Source organism: Chelonoidis abingdonii, chromosome 9 (genome assembly GCF_003597395.2).
Source record: "Chelonoidis abingdonii isolate Lonesome George chromosome 9, CheloAbing_2.0, whole genome shotgun sequence".
NCBI classification, from domain to species: domain Eukaryota; kingdom Metazoa; phylum Chordata; order Testudines; family Testudinidae; genus Chelonoidis; species Chelonoidis abingdonii.
In genome coordinates, this window is record NC_133777.1 from 23,248,156 (window position 1) to 23,263,182 (window position 15,027).

Consider the following 15,027-nt stretch of genomic DNA (forward strand, 5'->3'; position numbering starts at 1 on the left):
TCAATACCTCCCAACTTTATCTCATCTGCAAATTATTAGCAGACTCACTTTTTGTGCCAAGGTCATTAATAAAATTGTAAAATAAGATTGGTTCCAAGACGGATCCCTGAGGAACTCCACTAGTAACTTCCCTCCAGCCTTTCAGCATGACCCATTGTAGTCTCCCCTTTAGCCAGCTCAATATCACCTTTCAATTCTCATATTAATCTCCATCTTCTCCAACTGAACTAATAATTTCCCATGTGGAACTGTAGCCAATGCCTCACTGAAATTCAAGTAGATTAGATCTACTGCATTTCCTTTGTCTAAAAAATCAGTTATCTTCTCAAGAAGATCAGGTGGGTCTGGCACGGTCTACCTTTTGTAAAATTATGTTGTATTTTATCCCAATTACCTCTATGTTCTTAACTATTTTCTCTTTCAAAATTTGTTCCAAGACCTTGCATACAGTTGGGGTCAAACTACCAGGCCTGTAGTTTCTTGGATTACTTCCCCCCACCTTTCTTAAAAATAGGTCCTATATTAGCAATTCTACAGTTATAAAGGTACAACCCCAGAGTTTACAGATTCATTAAAATTCCTTGCTGTTGAGTTTGCAATTTCATGTTTCAGTTCCATTAATATTGTTGGATGGAGATTACCCAGGCCCCCCCAATTAAGTCCAATTAAACTTTTTGAGTTTCACTTCCACCTTGCATGTAGTAATGTCTACTTCCACATCCTCGTTCCTATTAGCCACTCTGTCACTATCTCTAAGCTTTTTATTAGTCTTATTAGAAACTGAGGCAAAGTATTTGTTAAGGTGTTGGGCCATGCCTAGATTATTTTTAATCTCCATTGCAAAATATTTCAAGAAAGTAAGCGTAAAGCCTAATGCACTAGTTTTCATTGATTATATTCCTAAAGCTCATGCTTCAGGGCTTCAGACAGACAGTCTCATGGAATAGTCAGAAAGAGGTTTTACCCTCACTCCCTCAAAAGTATTTTGGGGTATTTTTAGTTTCCTTCCTCTGTAGCATCAGTGATGGATAGGGTTGGAGATGGGTAGGAGCTCAAATATATCCAAGGAAAGGGTAGACACAATGTTGGGTCTCCAACATAAAATTCACAATGTTGCCTACATATATAATATTAGAATAATCTCTTTAAAGCTGCTATTAATTAGTAACGCCAAGTATTTGCAAGGTATAAGCAATAAGGTACAGTAATATAGATTAACAGATCAAAATACCTGGCTGGTGATAGGACATTAATGCCACAGGTAAAAATGAGCTTATGGAATATGTCCTATCCAAAATGCTGAATATATTTGATTACTTACAGAAATAAGCTGACATGCTAGAAGACTTGTAGATGGTAACATTAAAAATGAATGAACTCTCAGTAAAGTAAAAGTGCAAAAAAAGTAAATGTAAAGGCTAGCGTACAATTTTCATTGAGTTAAAAATCTGAGAGGTTTAAGTTTGGACAATGATCAATTTTTCTAGAGAGTAGTATTTTCAAAAGTATATGATTACCATATGGTTGTGCCAGAGAATTACACTCAAATGGCGGTATGGTGTGCAATGTTGATTTCCATATGAAATCATTTTATATTTTTTTCCCCTATCAGCCCAGCAAACTTGCCATGGAATCTGAAAACTAGCTTTTCTGGCTTATTAATCTGCACCAGTCAAACTCCTGCAGTGAAAACTTTGTTAATAATTGCTTATGATATGCTGGCCAGAACAGAATACTTCATTCTCCAGAACGAACTGGCAATGCAGTGTTCACAGAAGAGGTAAACTCACTTTATTAAAAAAAACAAGAATGACTCAGGGAGCGAATCTAGGTGAACAGATGAGTTGATATTTAACCACTTCTCTGTTCATACCCACACTAACCTCAAACTTTCCAAAAACCATCCTCTGGTTTACAACTAAACATATGAAATTTTAGATGAAAGCTTTTTATTTCTTCCTCTGAGCAGTTTCTGTGTAAAAAGATTTGATTATATTGGAAATTGTCAAACTGGAAGTATTGAGTTGTTATTTCAGATTTGTAATGTGTGTCAACTTCACTCCAGTAGGAATAATGAGGAATAAACATTTCACACTTCCTGATTTTAACAGCAATTCAATATGGGGAAATGTAGGGTGTTTGAGCTATATAATCATTGCCAGGATTATCTGGGAAGACCTAAGACATTAATTAAATGGACCCACTTCTGCCACCTTATTTGCCAGTAGGTGCCTGAGCACAATAAAGCCAGAGTGCAGTGGGGGGGAAGGATAGCTCAGTGGTTAGAGAATTGGCCTACTAAACCCAGGGTTGTGAGTTCAATCCTTTAGGGGGCCATTTAGGGATCTGGGGCAAAAATCTATCTGGGGCTTGGTCCTGCTTTCAGCAGGGGGTTGGACTAGATGATCTCCTGAGGTCTCTTCCAACCCTGATATTCTATGATAAACACTGCTGGGAGACCAAGGCAGATGGCCTTCCTTGTGTGCTCCCATAAATTGCAGGAAGTTCAATTATTTATTATTTTGACACTGTCCAAGGCAGACTTACATAGGTGTTTTCTGCCGCCTCCTCCCACCTAACTGCAGCCAGGGTTTACACACTCAGGATATATCTACACTGCGGCCAGGAGTTGGGGAGGGGACTGGGAAGGGATAATTTCTGGCTCCAGTAGATGTACCCACGCAAACTTTAATTCTACACCGCTATTTTTAGCTCACTAACTCAATCAAAGCTAGAGAAGGCATGTCTGCCTGAGCCAGAAATTACACCCCTGGCTGAAGTATAGATGTAATCTCATGAGGCCTTGGCTACACTGGCACTTTACAGCGCTGCAACTTTCTCACTCAGGGGTGTGAAAAAACACACCCCTGAGCACAAGTTACAGCGCTGCAAAGCGCCAGTGTAAACAGTGCCCCAGCGCTGGAAGCGCGGCTCCCAGCACTGCAAGCTAATCCCCACGGGGAGGTGGAGTACCTGCGCTGCAACCACACTTTCACTTCAAAGTGCTGCCGCAGGAGCACTCCCGCAGCAGCGCTGTACTGCTGCAAGTGTAGCCATACCCTCAGAAGAGAGTCTTCTTAACAACACTGGAGACAAAGGCAGTTTGTGCAATTCCTATTTCCTCCCACACAAACCTCCTAGGCAACCACAACCACTGAGTCAAGATGCCTTCAAGTAGTCAAACAACAGCTAGTAAGGAACTGAAAAATTGGCTTGTTTCTGATTTAAAAAGATTTACAGAAACTTAAATTAAAGAAGGCTCAAGAGGATTTGCTTCTCGCTGCTGTGCACCCTATTGCACAGCAGAAAACTTGGGGGCGGGGGCGGGCGGAGGTTGATAGTTCATTCTATTAGCACTATGATAGCATGGCAGCAACAAGCCCCACAACAAATAAGTTCTCTGCTTGGGTGATGGTGGGGGGCTCCCCCAGTGCAGAGGATTCAGAGTTAAGATGAACAGGGAAAGTTAATGTTTGACTGCATCTGCAGACTGTCTGTCTGGGACACTGATTACTACATCTTCAAGATCAAGCTTTTTCTAGTCCCCACAGTGTTCACTCAAACGAAAGCTGGGACGCTGATCTCTTTGTGCTCCAGAAGCTGGGTCACTAGGCAGGTGCTCTAGGCCCACATCCCCCTCTATGACCTAAGGTTTCCTTGCACCCAATCCTTCATGCTCTGCCTCCAAGCACCCTGTCCATTTGCCTCTCACCAAGCCCAACTTCATGCCCCCCATCTGTGTAATGCCCTTCACAATGCTATACCCCCCCCCCAAGAATACACCAGTTTAGACTCCTGTTCTGCCACATTTACCTTCAGTTTCCTGCCTCCCAAACCCTGCCTCCGACACATGGCTCAGTCTAGCACCTTCTGCAGCAAAGTCTGAAGTCAGAATGAGATCATTTTATTTTACATAGAAGTTTCTGATTTCAATTACATGGGGCAACACTGACAACTGAACAGGCCTGCCTGACAGAGTGCTGGGTAATGGCAACCCTACCAGCACTCCAAGAAGCACTGGATAATGATCCTTGCAACTGATTTTAACTATAATGCTTGAAAGACGTTAACAGGACTAGTGCTAAAAAAAGAGCTACCAGAAAAGGACAATAAAGCCAACTAAAGAATCACTGGCAAGGCTGAGGAAAAAAAAGATACATTCATTAATTGAACAAGTAAAATTTAAGAGTCTGAGTGAACCCATTTAATATATTGTTAGACTAATCAAGAAGATTGGACCTTTGCAAATTTTAAGGTCAGAAGGGGGCATTATGATGATCTAGTGTTACCTCCTAGATAACACAGGCCATCTGAATGTCAACCAGTGCATTGAACCCAATAATTTGTGGCTGAACAATAGTCTATATTATTAGAAAGACATTCGGTCTTGATTCAAAGACTCCAAGTGATGGAGGATTTACCATGTCCCTTACTAATCTGTCATTTGATGTTAATAAAATGAGAAGGCATGATTACATAGAGGGGACAAGGCAGTCTTCTCTCTAAAAGTAGGCTGATGCTCCTCAGAAGGCTTGCTAAGAGTTTGCTTTCCCCATGCACTGCTCCATGGATGGAAGCAGATTGGAGTCAGTAGGTGAAGGAAAGTGCCTCCATAGCAGATGAGACAAGTTAGTAAAATGAAAGAAAAGGGTGAAGTCATTTTAAGGAGAGAGGAAAAGACCTGGACTTTCAGCTGTCACAGACTAGTTGATGAAATGTGATGACCATGTAACAATTCATAGTAAACAAGTATTGATGCAATGAACAAAACTCCTCTCCTAGAACTGGAGGTTAACAGGCACTATCCTTCCCTGTGCTTGTTACAGACATGCTGCTGCCTGTCATTATGAACATCTATGTTAAACAGAAGAGACATTGCACACCATTTAGGAGATTAGGATTGCTGCCAGCATGACACTTAAAAAACAGACAATGAGTAATTGTGATATCTTATGCCATTAATTGGCAAACAAGAACCTTAGGCCCTCCATGCAGGACAGGATCAAAAAAGGGATATGAAAACATCAGAAGAGCAGCAAAAGAAATTGCCTGGGAGAAAAAAAAACAACACTGGCACAAATTCAAACTAAAACTTCAACTTCAACTTTAATCATTGCCTTGCCATAAGCCATTAACATTCAGTGGAATCAATGCTAAATCTGGATAAGCTATTTGTTAACAGTTTATCTAATGCATTGATTTTTTTCTAAACAAATTTTGGGCAATCAGATCATGATTTTTACCTTTCCTATTGAAAGTCTAATAGTTTAATATATTTGAGCCACAGATTATTTGCAAATTGTTCAGGGAAATTATTCATCATTTGGAATTTGCCATTCAGACTTTGACTGATCACTTCAGTTGTGTGAATTGTGCTTTTAGCTGATGCTTGCATGAAGCAAACTTTGTTTGTAGAAATATTTGATACTCAAACAATGCAAGATGAGAAGGTGATCCAAGTCAAAGCAAGATTCATAGACACATGTAGGCAAGCCATACACAATACTGACCACACTCCAATACAGATGATAACTGCACTTGCTGATCCTCAGTCTGGCTGCACTGCACCTAGAATGTTTCTGAGCCATCAACACTCACAAGTCACATACTGAACACTTAAGACATCAAGAAGTCTCTTTCTGTCATCTTCTTTCTGTTGTAGGTCATGTAGGTTTTGAGATGAGATTGCTTAGCTAGAAACCCATAATAAAGGGAGCACTGGAGGGAGGCAGATTCCCATCTCATTCTGATGGCCTGCTGCAACCTTTGCATTATTAGATGGCTATTGTAACTCCAGAGGACGTGGACTTGGTGTTGCTGAGGATGAGGATTGCTGTGTATCCTGTTACATTCTCCATTAGACATGTCCATGGGGATGTAATTTACACTTCATGCTTCTTTAGGAACTCCATGCAAGGAGCTTTGTGCTTTACAATGAGGTTAGTGTCACTACCACCAACACTGTGAGGTGGGAAATGCTACTAGCTTCATCTTGGTTAAACTCAGGCACAGACGTGAAGTTATTCTCCCCCCCACCCCCAGCCCCCAATGTGTTAGAGTCACTGTGTCATCTGGGAATAGAATTCTGGCTCCTCTCCATCACTATTGTTCAAAGTTTTCTAATACAGCAATACCATGAAGTTCATTTAGCAGACGCAGTAAGGGACACCTCATACCACTGAGAAAGCTCATTTCTTGGCAGCAGCCTGCATTGGCCCTTGCAGGCAGAGCCTGGGAGAAACACAGTCCTCCAGTCACACCTACCAAAAACACAAGGTTTAATTCCCATAAGCAACACCCTTAGTAATTGCCCATAAAGAAACCTTCCTGGAACTGCTACTTTTACTTTCGAAATTAATTTTCTCTCAAAATTGCATAGATTTCTTAGTGCCCCCTTTATGCCCCCAAAATTACGATGTGTTCTAGCAAGCTTTCCATCCACCAAAAATCACTAACCACAAAGCCAGAGGCATGATTAAATAGCCAGGAGCTCCCCATAGGCAAATGCAGCTTCACCTGCTGCTCTCTACCAATTTCTCAAGCAATATCCACAAGGATACATAGAGCCAAGAATCTAGCCTTTCTGCAAAACCTAGATGCACCACCCTCTGTCAGGGCAACAGCATTGAAGTCAGGAGCCAAGGAGAAACTGACCTGCAGAAACTGTCCAGTCCCTGTTCGCTCACTCTGTGCTTCTTTCCCAGGGGCAGAATCCAGAGTCGCTACCATTAGCAAGTGCTTGTGCAGAATGAAAGTAAGTGGAAAAGAAAGAATGTTTCTGGGCAAATAAATAATAGCAGAAAGTAACGAGGCTGGAGTTAAATTAGTGTGGGGAATCCCAGAGTGAAAAGCAAGAGGAAGTCACTTCCTTCTAACACAGATCACAGCACAAAAATCTTTTACCAACACCCGCAATATATTCTCTCCTCCCTTATTCTCTTCCATTCAACTTCAAAAAAAGGAGGGGAGAAGCCTGTTACCCAATCAATTTTTCAAACACTCATTTATAAGTTACAGTGGGAAGAAGTGACCCCTGATGGGCCAAAGAAACTTTTCTTAACCAGTTTCCCCAAGAAGTTAGAGCCCAGTTACACTCCTGTTCAATTCAACTCTGTCCCAAAGTTGCATTGTTTCAAATAGTGCATCAATAAGAGTAAATTAAGCAGCACGGGGAGCCTCCTTACCTTGCATCTCACCAAATGGTCACAACAACAACAGTCTAGCTAAAGTGAAAGTATTTTAAAAACCAGGCACTATGCCAGTCTATTTAGATTCACTCCCCAGCACAAGCGTCTCCCACTAGCAGCCAAAGATCATGTAAAGTATTATACTATATATGAATCATGCATGCTATATGGTATCTGTAGTATTTAGAATTTGTGTTAACTGAACAGCCACCTGTTGGAACATGATCAAATTACATCAAGGGCTACTTGTATCTACTGGATTTCAGGCTCATCACAGCCACTGGAAGGGCAAAAAATACACAACAATCAGGTTTGAGGGACACAGTCTTGAAAGCTAGTCATTTTAAAGAGTTAAAGGTGGTTTCAGGACCTACAACAGCCCCATGGTTGGTACCGCTGTGAGGCTGCGTGATTTTTGCAATCATGTTTTCCTATTTCCTTAATTTTTTTGTTTCTTGTTCTGCTGTGTGAAAGACCCACCCAGGTGGGAAACTGATAATCCTTAAAACGTACCAGTGCATAAATATTTTCTCCACCTACTGTTACAATACTAGAACAGAATCTGTAACATGTAAATTTTCAGGGAGTAATGTCATTTTTAAGATGACTGTGTCCCTTTATTGATTTGAATGTATGCTCCCAAACTGGCAAGTAGAGTGAATTTTAGATTCCTGTGGCAGGGCAACTAGATACATCAGGGAGGAAGGCTTACTGCACCACACAGAATATTAAAAGCAGAGAGATGGGGCCAGCCTTGGATCTGCAGCATCAGTTCCCCTGCCCTCAGCATCTCCTTTGCCATCCAGCCAGCTGCGGGATCTGACAGCCTTTCCTTCACTTGACCAGTCAGCTGCCCCTTTCATGCACCCAACTCAAGCAGCTCCCCCACTTGAAACTAAAGCCAACCCAGAGGAGCTTTCAGGGTAGCCATGACTTTTACTTCCTGGGAGTCCCAGCCCCAGGGCAGTTTGGTGAGCCCATGTTGTATTTGTCCTGTAACACTTGTGTCAGTTGCTGTGGACCTCAACCAGATGCCTAGAAGTATCTCCCGCTTTCCAATCAAACTAGGCCCTTTTTTCAGGCTCTCTGAGCACAGATATGTTAGATACTGGGGCAGCTCTAGCCATTTCGCCGCTCCAAGCACGGCGGCACGCCGCAGGGGGCGCTCTGCCAGTCGCCGGTCCTGTGGCTCTGGTGGACCTCCCGCAGACGTGTCTGCAAAGGGTCTGCTGGTCCCACGGCTCCAGTGGACCTCCCGCAGGCACGCCTGCGGGAGGTCCACCGGAGCTGCCTGCTGCCCTCCCAGCGACCAGCAGAGCGCCCCCCGCAGCATGCTGCCCCAAGCACGCGCTTGGCATGCTGAGGCCTGGAGCCGCCCCTGGTTAGACACAGATGTAATAGGATGGTCTGCCCCTTTAATGACCTGGGGCAGCCATGGTTGACTATGAGACTTGCCCCTTCTCAGATGGGTGTTTTCTATACAGGGTAGAGAAGCCGCAGGAAGCAAGTGGACTTCTGTGGAAGTCCCTGGAGCAGGGCCGGCTCCAGGCACCAGCATTCCAAGCTGGTGCTTGGGGTGGCAATCTGCAAGGGGTGACAGTCCCCCTTGGTTTGCCCCCAAGCAGTGCGCCGAATTGCCGCCGCAGGGGGGGGGCTGGGGGCAGTCTGTGTGCCATTAGGGCGGCAGGCGTGTTTCCACGGTGGTGGCAATTCGGCGGCATCTTCTATGTTTAGCTGTCCGGGGCGGTTTCAGCTAAACATAGAAGCTGCTGCCAAATTGCTGCGGCCGCGGAAACGCGCCTGCCGCCCTGAGGGCACACAGAGTGCCCCTGCCCCCACCCCCGCACACAGTTCGGTGTGCTGCTTGCGGCGGCGAAAACTGTAGAGCCGGCCCTGCCGTGAAGCAGGGGGAAAGGCTCTTGGGAGTCCCTGCATCCTATTTTGGTTGCCAGTTTTGTATTCAAATTAATAAACTAGGCCCTGGGGCCAGGGCTTGGAAAACTCTGGGTGCAGTGTGACAGGCTAGGGACAGGGGACAGGCCAGCAGCTTCCTACATGCTTGTGCTCCACCCAGCTTTGGAAGGAGATAAACAGCCCAGTGCAACCACACCCTGCTGCTGCTACAACTTCCTCAGATACAGCTATTCCATATTTTATAGCTATGCCTGTGCAGACCGGTGATAAAGAAACAAGTCCCTTATACAGGAAACCACAGAAAAGGGAACTGCTAGGCAGAGACTAGAAATTAAGAGAAAAACATTACAAGGACTAACTGAGAACAAAATCAGTGAACTGCTCAAGCTAATGGTAATTGATTGCTGTTTGCAAGCCCTAAGCCCTATTTTGGTACAAAGCAATATGCACTGAGAAATGCAGAAGGGAGTTGCTGAAATCAGATTAATGGTCAACCAGTCTGGGGATGGCTTTATGATTAAGGCACTGAACTGGGAATCAGGAGATTGTGACAGAGTTGGGAACTGAATTCCAAACTTCCCAAGTAACCGTAGGCAAGTTGCTCATCATCTGTGCCTCAATTCCTCCATCTGTAAAATGGGGATAATGCTACCATACCACACAAGTGTGGAAGAGGATAAATCTGTTAGCACTTGAGGTGCTCAGATTCAATGGTGATGGGTATTACCAGGATCTAGAAAGAGCCTATCTCCAACGTGGCCAGCACCAGGCACTTCAGAGGAAGGAGTCAGACCTCCATAGTGGTCAGTTATGTGATGACATGTTCATGGGGAAGTCTATTCTGCAAACAGTGTTTGTGCGGAGGGTGGGCAGGTGGACAAGGGTCGACTTACATCCTGAAAAAGAAAGGACGCTTCCCTTTATAAGTTTATCCTGACAAGTGTAAAAGCAGATATTTTTCTCCATAAGAAATTATCTTTTCTTTAAATCCTACTAAGCTCTTTCCCCTAATGTCTGGTCAGTGAATTCCAGAGAATAATTTTTATATTAAAAAAATTCCTTTTATCAATCTGAAATTTGTTACCTTTCCGTTTCAATAAGTCTCCTCTTTTACTTTCATTATGAAATAAACATGGATTGCCCTATAGAAGAATGTAAAAAACAATGTAGTATCAGTTATGTCAACGCCCATTCATCTCCTGTTTAACAGTCCTAGTCTTTTAAATCTGGCAGGGAATTCCTTCCATGTCTAATAATCCCCCTCTCCCCATGTCTGTGCCCTTATCCTCTTTGATTGCTCCTTTTACTCCCCTGGTTAATTAGTGGGCCCATAACTTTCTATTTCAGACATACTCCTAAAACACTTCTCTAACTAGGTTTTGTGAATTCGGCTCTTAACTCTCCTAGTCTCTTTTACATCTTACCTGCCATTGTTTACATACTTATTCTATTGGCTTTGCTTGTGCTGGCTGCCCACTTTGGAATTTATTATTATTTTGTCTTAAATAGACTAGCATCTTGCTATTATAACCAAAACTAGGATACAGATCTGCACTCCACTTTGGTAAAATAGTGACAGTAACTATTGTTGTAGCTGTACCTCACTGGTCGAATTAGAGCTCTGGAAGCAGAGCTAAGGCTACAAACAAGACCACCCAGTTGGGTAACCAGATGTCCCGATTTTATAGGGACAGTCCCATCTTTTTCTTATATAGGCTCCTATGACCCCCTACCTCCTGTCTCGATTTTTCACACTTGCTGTCTGGTCACCCTACTACCCAGCTATCAAGAGATTCTTTTTTCAGCCCAAAAGGATTGGATGTCAAGATTCAGATCCCGCACGAGAACTGCTGTAGTTGCTGCTGCCTCTGGCTAGAAGACAGAACTCCTTGATTTGAAGGATATAGACTATGGATTTAATACATAAAAGCTGAGATTTATTTGAAATATTAGCTAATGCGTTTAGAGGTTTACTTGGTCCTGCCTCAGCAAAGGGGGACGGACATGAGGATTTCTTGAGGTCCCTTCCAACCCTACATATGGAACAGACATTAAACTAATTCTTCTAGACCATTTATATACCGGCTATGATAGTACACACATTCAGGAAAAAGAAAGTTGTGAAATTCTATCGATGAGGTTGTCAATAAAGCAAGAGTCAGAACTAAACATGGGGAGACTGCCCAACATTTTCAGAAGTGGAGAAGCTGCAAAGTTTTCTTGTCCAGCAGCTTCAAGTGCCATTATTTCAGAAGGAGAAGTGGGGGCCAGTTATAGGGTCTTTTCTAGAAAATTTTTTGGGGAATGAAGTGTGCAGACCCATTAATTAAAGTGCTAAAACCCAGAAACCCGAATGGTTAACTTTAATATATCTCTTTTCCTTACATTTATTGTAGGTACTCTACATTTCAAGTGTGAATCCTCTGCATTCAGTCTGATTGTGTGTAGAAGTATATATTTAAGAATTTCCTATTAGGAACCTAATATTTCCTCTCTCACAAACAATCTGTAAAATAATACTTCTTCAGAGTAAAGGGATGGGCAACTTCTCCTGGTAATTTGTTCTTAGCTGGTACTTTTATTCCATCCTCAGAAATGGTATCCAAAATGATGCCCTGCAGGGACAACGATTTACCCAGCTATACCCCATGGATGAAGGTGCTTTCAGCAGTGGTAGTATTGATTCCATCAAATACTGTTTTTGTTCCTTTTATGTTCTCTCAGAGTTGATATTTCTACTCCAAACTGAACTTGTCTTTCCCCTTTGGATACATTTGAAGTTTGCCAGGATGCTGTCATTCTATTATTCCTTATGCCAGGTTTATCTAGCAGGGGCCACTGGTGAGGAGACTGAACATCTGAGCAACTTCCATCTACCATCCTACAGCACACCATCCCTGTGATGAGTCAACCGTGGAAGTCAAATTAGTTAACCTACCCAAATCCACTGGTCTCTTTGTTTTGTCTCCCCCTGCTGCTCCTCACTGACTATGGCTTTGTCTACACTACTGCTTTTGTCAGGAAAACATTTGTCGGTCAGGGGTGTGGAAAAAAAACAACACACCCCGACCGACATAAGTTTCTCCAGCAAAAGTGCTGGTGTGGAAAGTCCTATGTCGGCAGGAGAGGCTCACTCGCTGATATTACTAACACTGCTCATTTCAGGTGGTTTAATTATGCCAGCAGGAGAGCTCTCTCAGACTGGCAAAGAGCAGTTACATAGGAGACCTAACAGTGGCACAGCTGTAGCAATACAGCAGTGCCGCTGTAAGGTACATAGTATAGACATAGCCTAATTCATGAAGCTTTTGGCTCTAGCCCCATGGATGCTTATGCACTCCTCTCCTCCCCCACTTTTGGTTGCATCAGTCCCTGGAGAAAGCTATTAGGTTTGCCCCGAACGGGCATGCTGGTTCTGCAGTAAAGAACCTAGAAACTTACAGGAGATGGAGCTTGCACCATGTCACCATGGACCAGCCCAGCAAAATGCTCCTGAATCTGTGTACCAGTTTAAGAAGCACTGCCCTAATCATAGTCTCTAATATCTTCTTTCTGCTCCCATTGCATACTGTCTCATCCTACAAAGGGGCATAAATGAGATGTTTTCAGTAGGTCTTGATTATTAAAATTATCTACTTAGCTACCGTAGGGAGGGGGGTTTTTTTGTTTTTTTTTTACAAACTCAAATTATTGTCACATGGCATTTTGGTCTCTCTTCCTCATCCTACATCTATTATGTTACTATGCACATCTACACCACTGTGCCAAATCAAACAGCCATACAACAAAGGGAAGAAATTAAAGGGAAGAAATTTTGAAAAGCTTTGTTTAATAAATGTAAAACAAAAAGCAAACTTACCAGCTATACCCCTGTCCAGAGATGACTCATTATCTGTGATGTCTTGTGGCATCTTAGTGTACAGTTTTAAACAACGGAGAGGAACTAAGGTGTTCAAACACAAGTCCCATTTATCCACAAGTGTTAGAGATATCTTCCTTGCTAGGTCTTCTCTGTCTTTTTCCTGGAGTAAGGTCTGATGGTATTCCTTGGATATAACATCTTTCTCCAACATGCAGCTGAGCAATGCATGGACATCAGAAGTTGTGGCACTGGAGAGAATTTCTCTGATTCCAGGCAGGATCTCTTTGAAAAGATTCATAACAGCAGCCTAAAGAGTTTTAAAGAGATTTCAGCCAAAATTTCAACTGGTTAAATAAAAAAAATCCACTCAGTCAGCATCAAAAAAAGATGAAGTGAAATTTTTTTTAACACAATACTTTGGTTTGTGTCATTTGTTGAGGTGTTTCCTCATTCGATGAAAGTTATGATTCAAGTTTCCAACAACTTCTTGATGCGGTCACACAAAATTCATTGCAACCATTGTTTCCAAAACACTTTCCAAAACAGGCAGTTTTAAACGCCACATTACGTTCAGTAATGAAGGAGAGGTATTAACATGGAACTACCTAACAATAAGGGAGATGGATCCTTTGCCCAACTAGAAACTGTGCGACACCTGGCTATAGGCATATGTTGTGTTCATTAGTGATGCACTCCGAGACTGTTTCTCAGCCTAACCTTCCTTTCCAAGCAGAACAAATGTAGAGCTTTGGGATAGTTGGCTCCACCTAGGAGAGGTCTGAAATTTGGGCATATGCTGACTCCAGTGTAACTCACTTCAGTCTCATGCTCAACCAGGGTGACTGGGTATTGGGGACAGCATTCAGAAGCACTGAAGAGTTATAAAGAAAGTTAGAGAGAGTTAGAGTTATAAAGCATTTGTTTTTACTTCCGTAACAATATGCTCACCTTAGAACAGAGTTACCAGATACCAAAGCTTGAAAGATCATATAGCAATCTAAGCATTTTGGAAACCATTACCTTCCTATCAGGATCCTCTTTAGCACAGCTCCATCTTCTCACTTACCCATAGGTACAAGTTAGAACATTTTGACGTGTGGTCTGTTCTTAGGCAATTATATCTAATAAGAGAAATCAGCTAAGGGAAATCCTGACCCTATTAAAGTCAGTGACAAAACTCCCATCAACTTCAATGGGGACAGGATTTTACCCTGCGTTACTTCAAGAAAACATGTTGGCAAATTAGCACAGATAGGCATCTAGGTGGCTTAAGGTATTACGCAGGCTACATCTCTAATACATGGAGGGGAAAGTAAGGTAATTACTCAGCTTAAGTAAGGGGGTAGAATCAGGCCCTGTATTTGCCAGGACAATACAAAAATAAAAACCATGCTCCAAGTCAGACATAAAAAAGTTACCTATAAATTCAAGAAGAGCCAAAATTATAACTTAAAATCAAACTCCTTTTCCTCTCTCTCAAAGTTAAAGAAACTGATTTGGACTCTCCAATCCACAACATTCTCCAACAGTGTCAATTCTTTTCGATACTCTAGTTCAAACAGGAATTATTTCAAGGCAGTTCTATCGTCTGTGTCATACAGATGGTCAGACTAGGTGATCTTGTAATCTACAGATTAAATATTCCCAGATGTCAGAAATATTTCAAGAGCTACCTTTGAGATTTTAGAACCACCAAATTTGAACCTGAGATCTAGCTCCAAATGGGACTAAAACCTGAGCCCTAGAAACTTCAGCCTAATAAGGATTCACTTTTAGTATTGCCGTCTTGGCTTAGCTCCAGGAGATTACATCATGGAATGATTTGCAGAAATTATATGGTATTTTCTTCAAAAATTCAGAATTTTTCACATATACTGGAAAGCATCACTGTAAGCAGGCATTTAGGCACCTGATGCAAACAAGCATATTCGCGCCTTCTACCTTTTCTCCGGTCATTTTTCCACCCCCACAGCTTTGCTCCCACGACTTTGTACTGTGGGTGGCTAGTAATGGCCTTGGTGGAAAGCAATAGACTGACAACACTTAAAGATACATGTAAACACC

At 42.5% G+C, this 15,027-nt stretch overlaps 1 protein-coding gene across 3 annotated transcripts in view; it reads right to left on the reverse strand.

The window, feature by feature from the left end:
• Positions 1-13,261, reverse strand: part of CIITA (class II major histocompatibility complex transactivator) — a 62,143-nt gene extending 48,882 nt beyond the window's left edge. The window contains exon 1 of one of the 3 annotated variants that reach the window (XM_075069273.1): positions 12,961-13,261. In XM_075069273.1, coding sequence (XP_074925374.1) covers positions 12,961-13,261 — 301 coding nt within the window. Of the gene's footprint in view, positions 1-6,654; positions 6,846-7,184; positions 7,237-12,960 lie in introns of those variants that run through there. The other 2 variants (XM_075069274.1, XM_075069275.1) reach the window with 2 other exon arrangements.
• Positions 13,262-15,027: the final 1,766 nt, after the last annotated feature.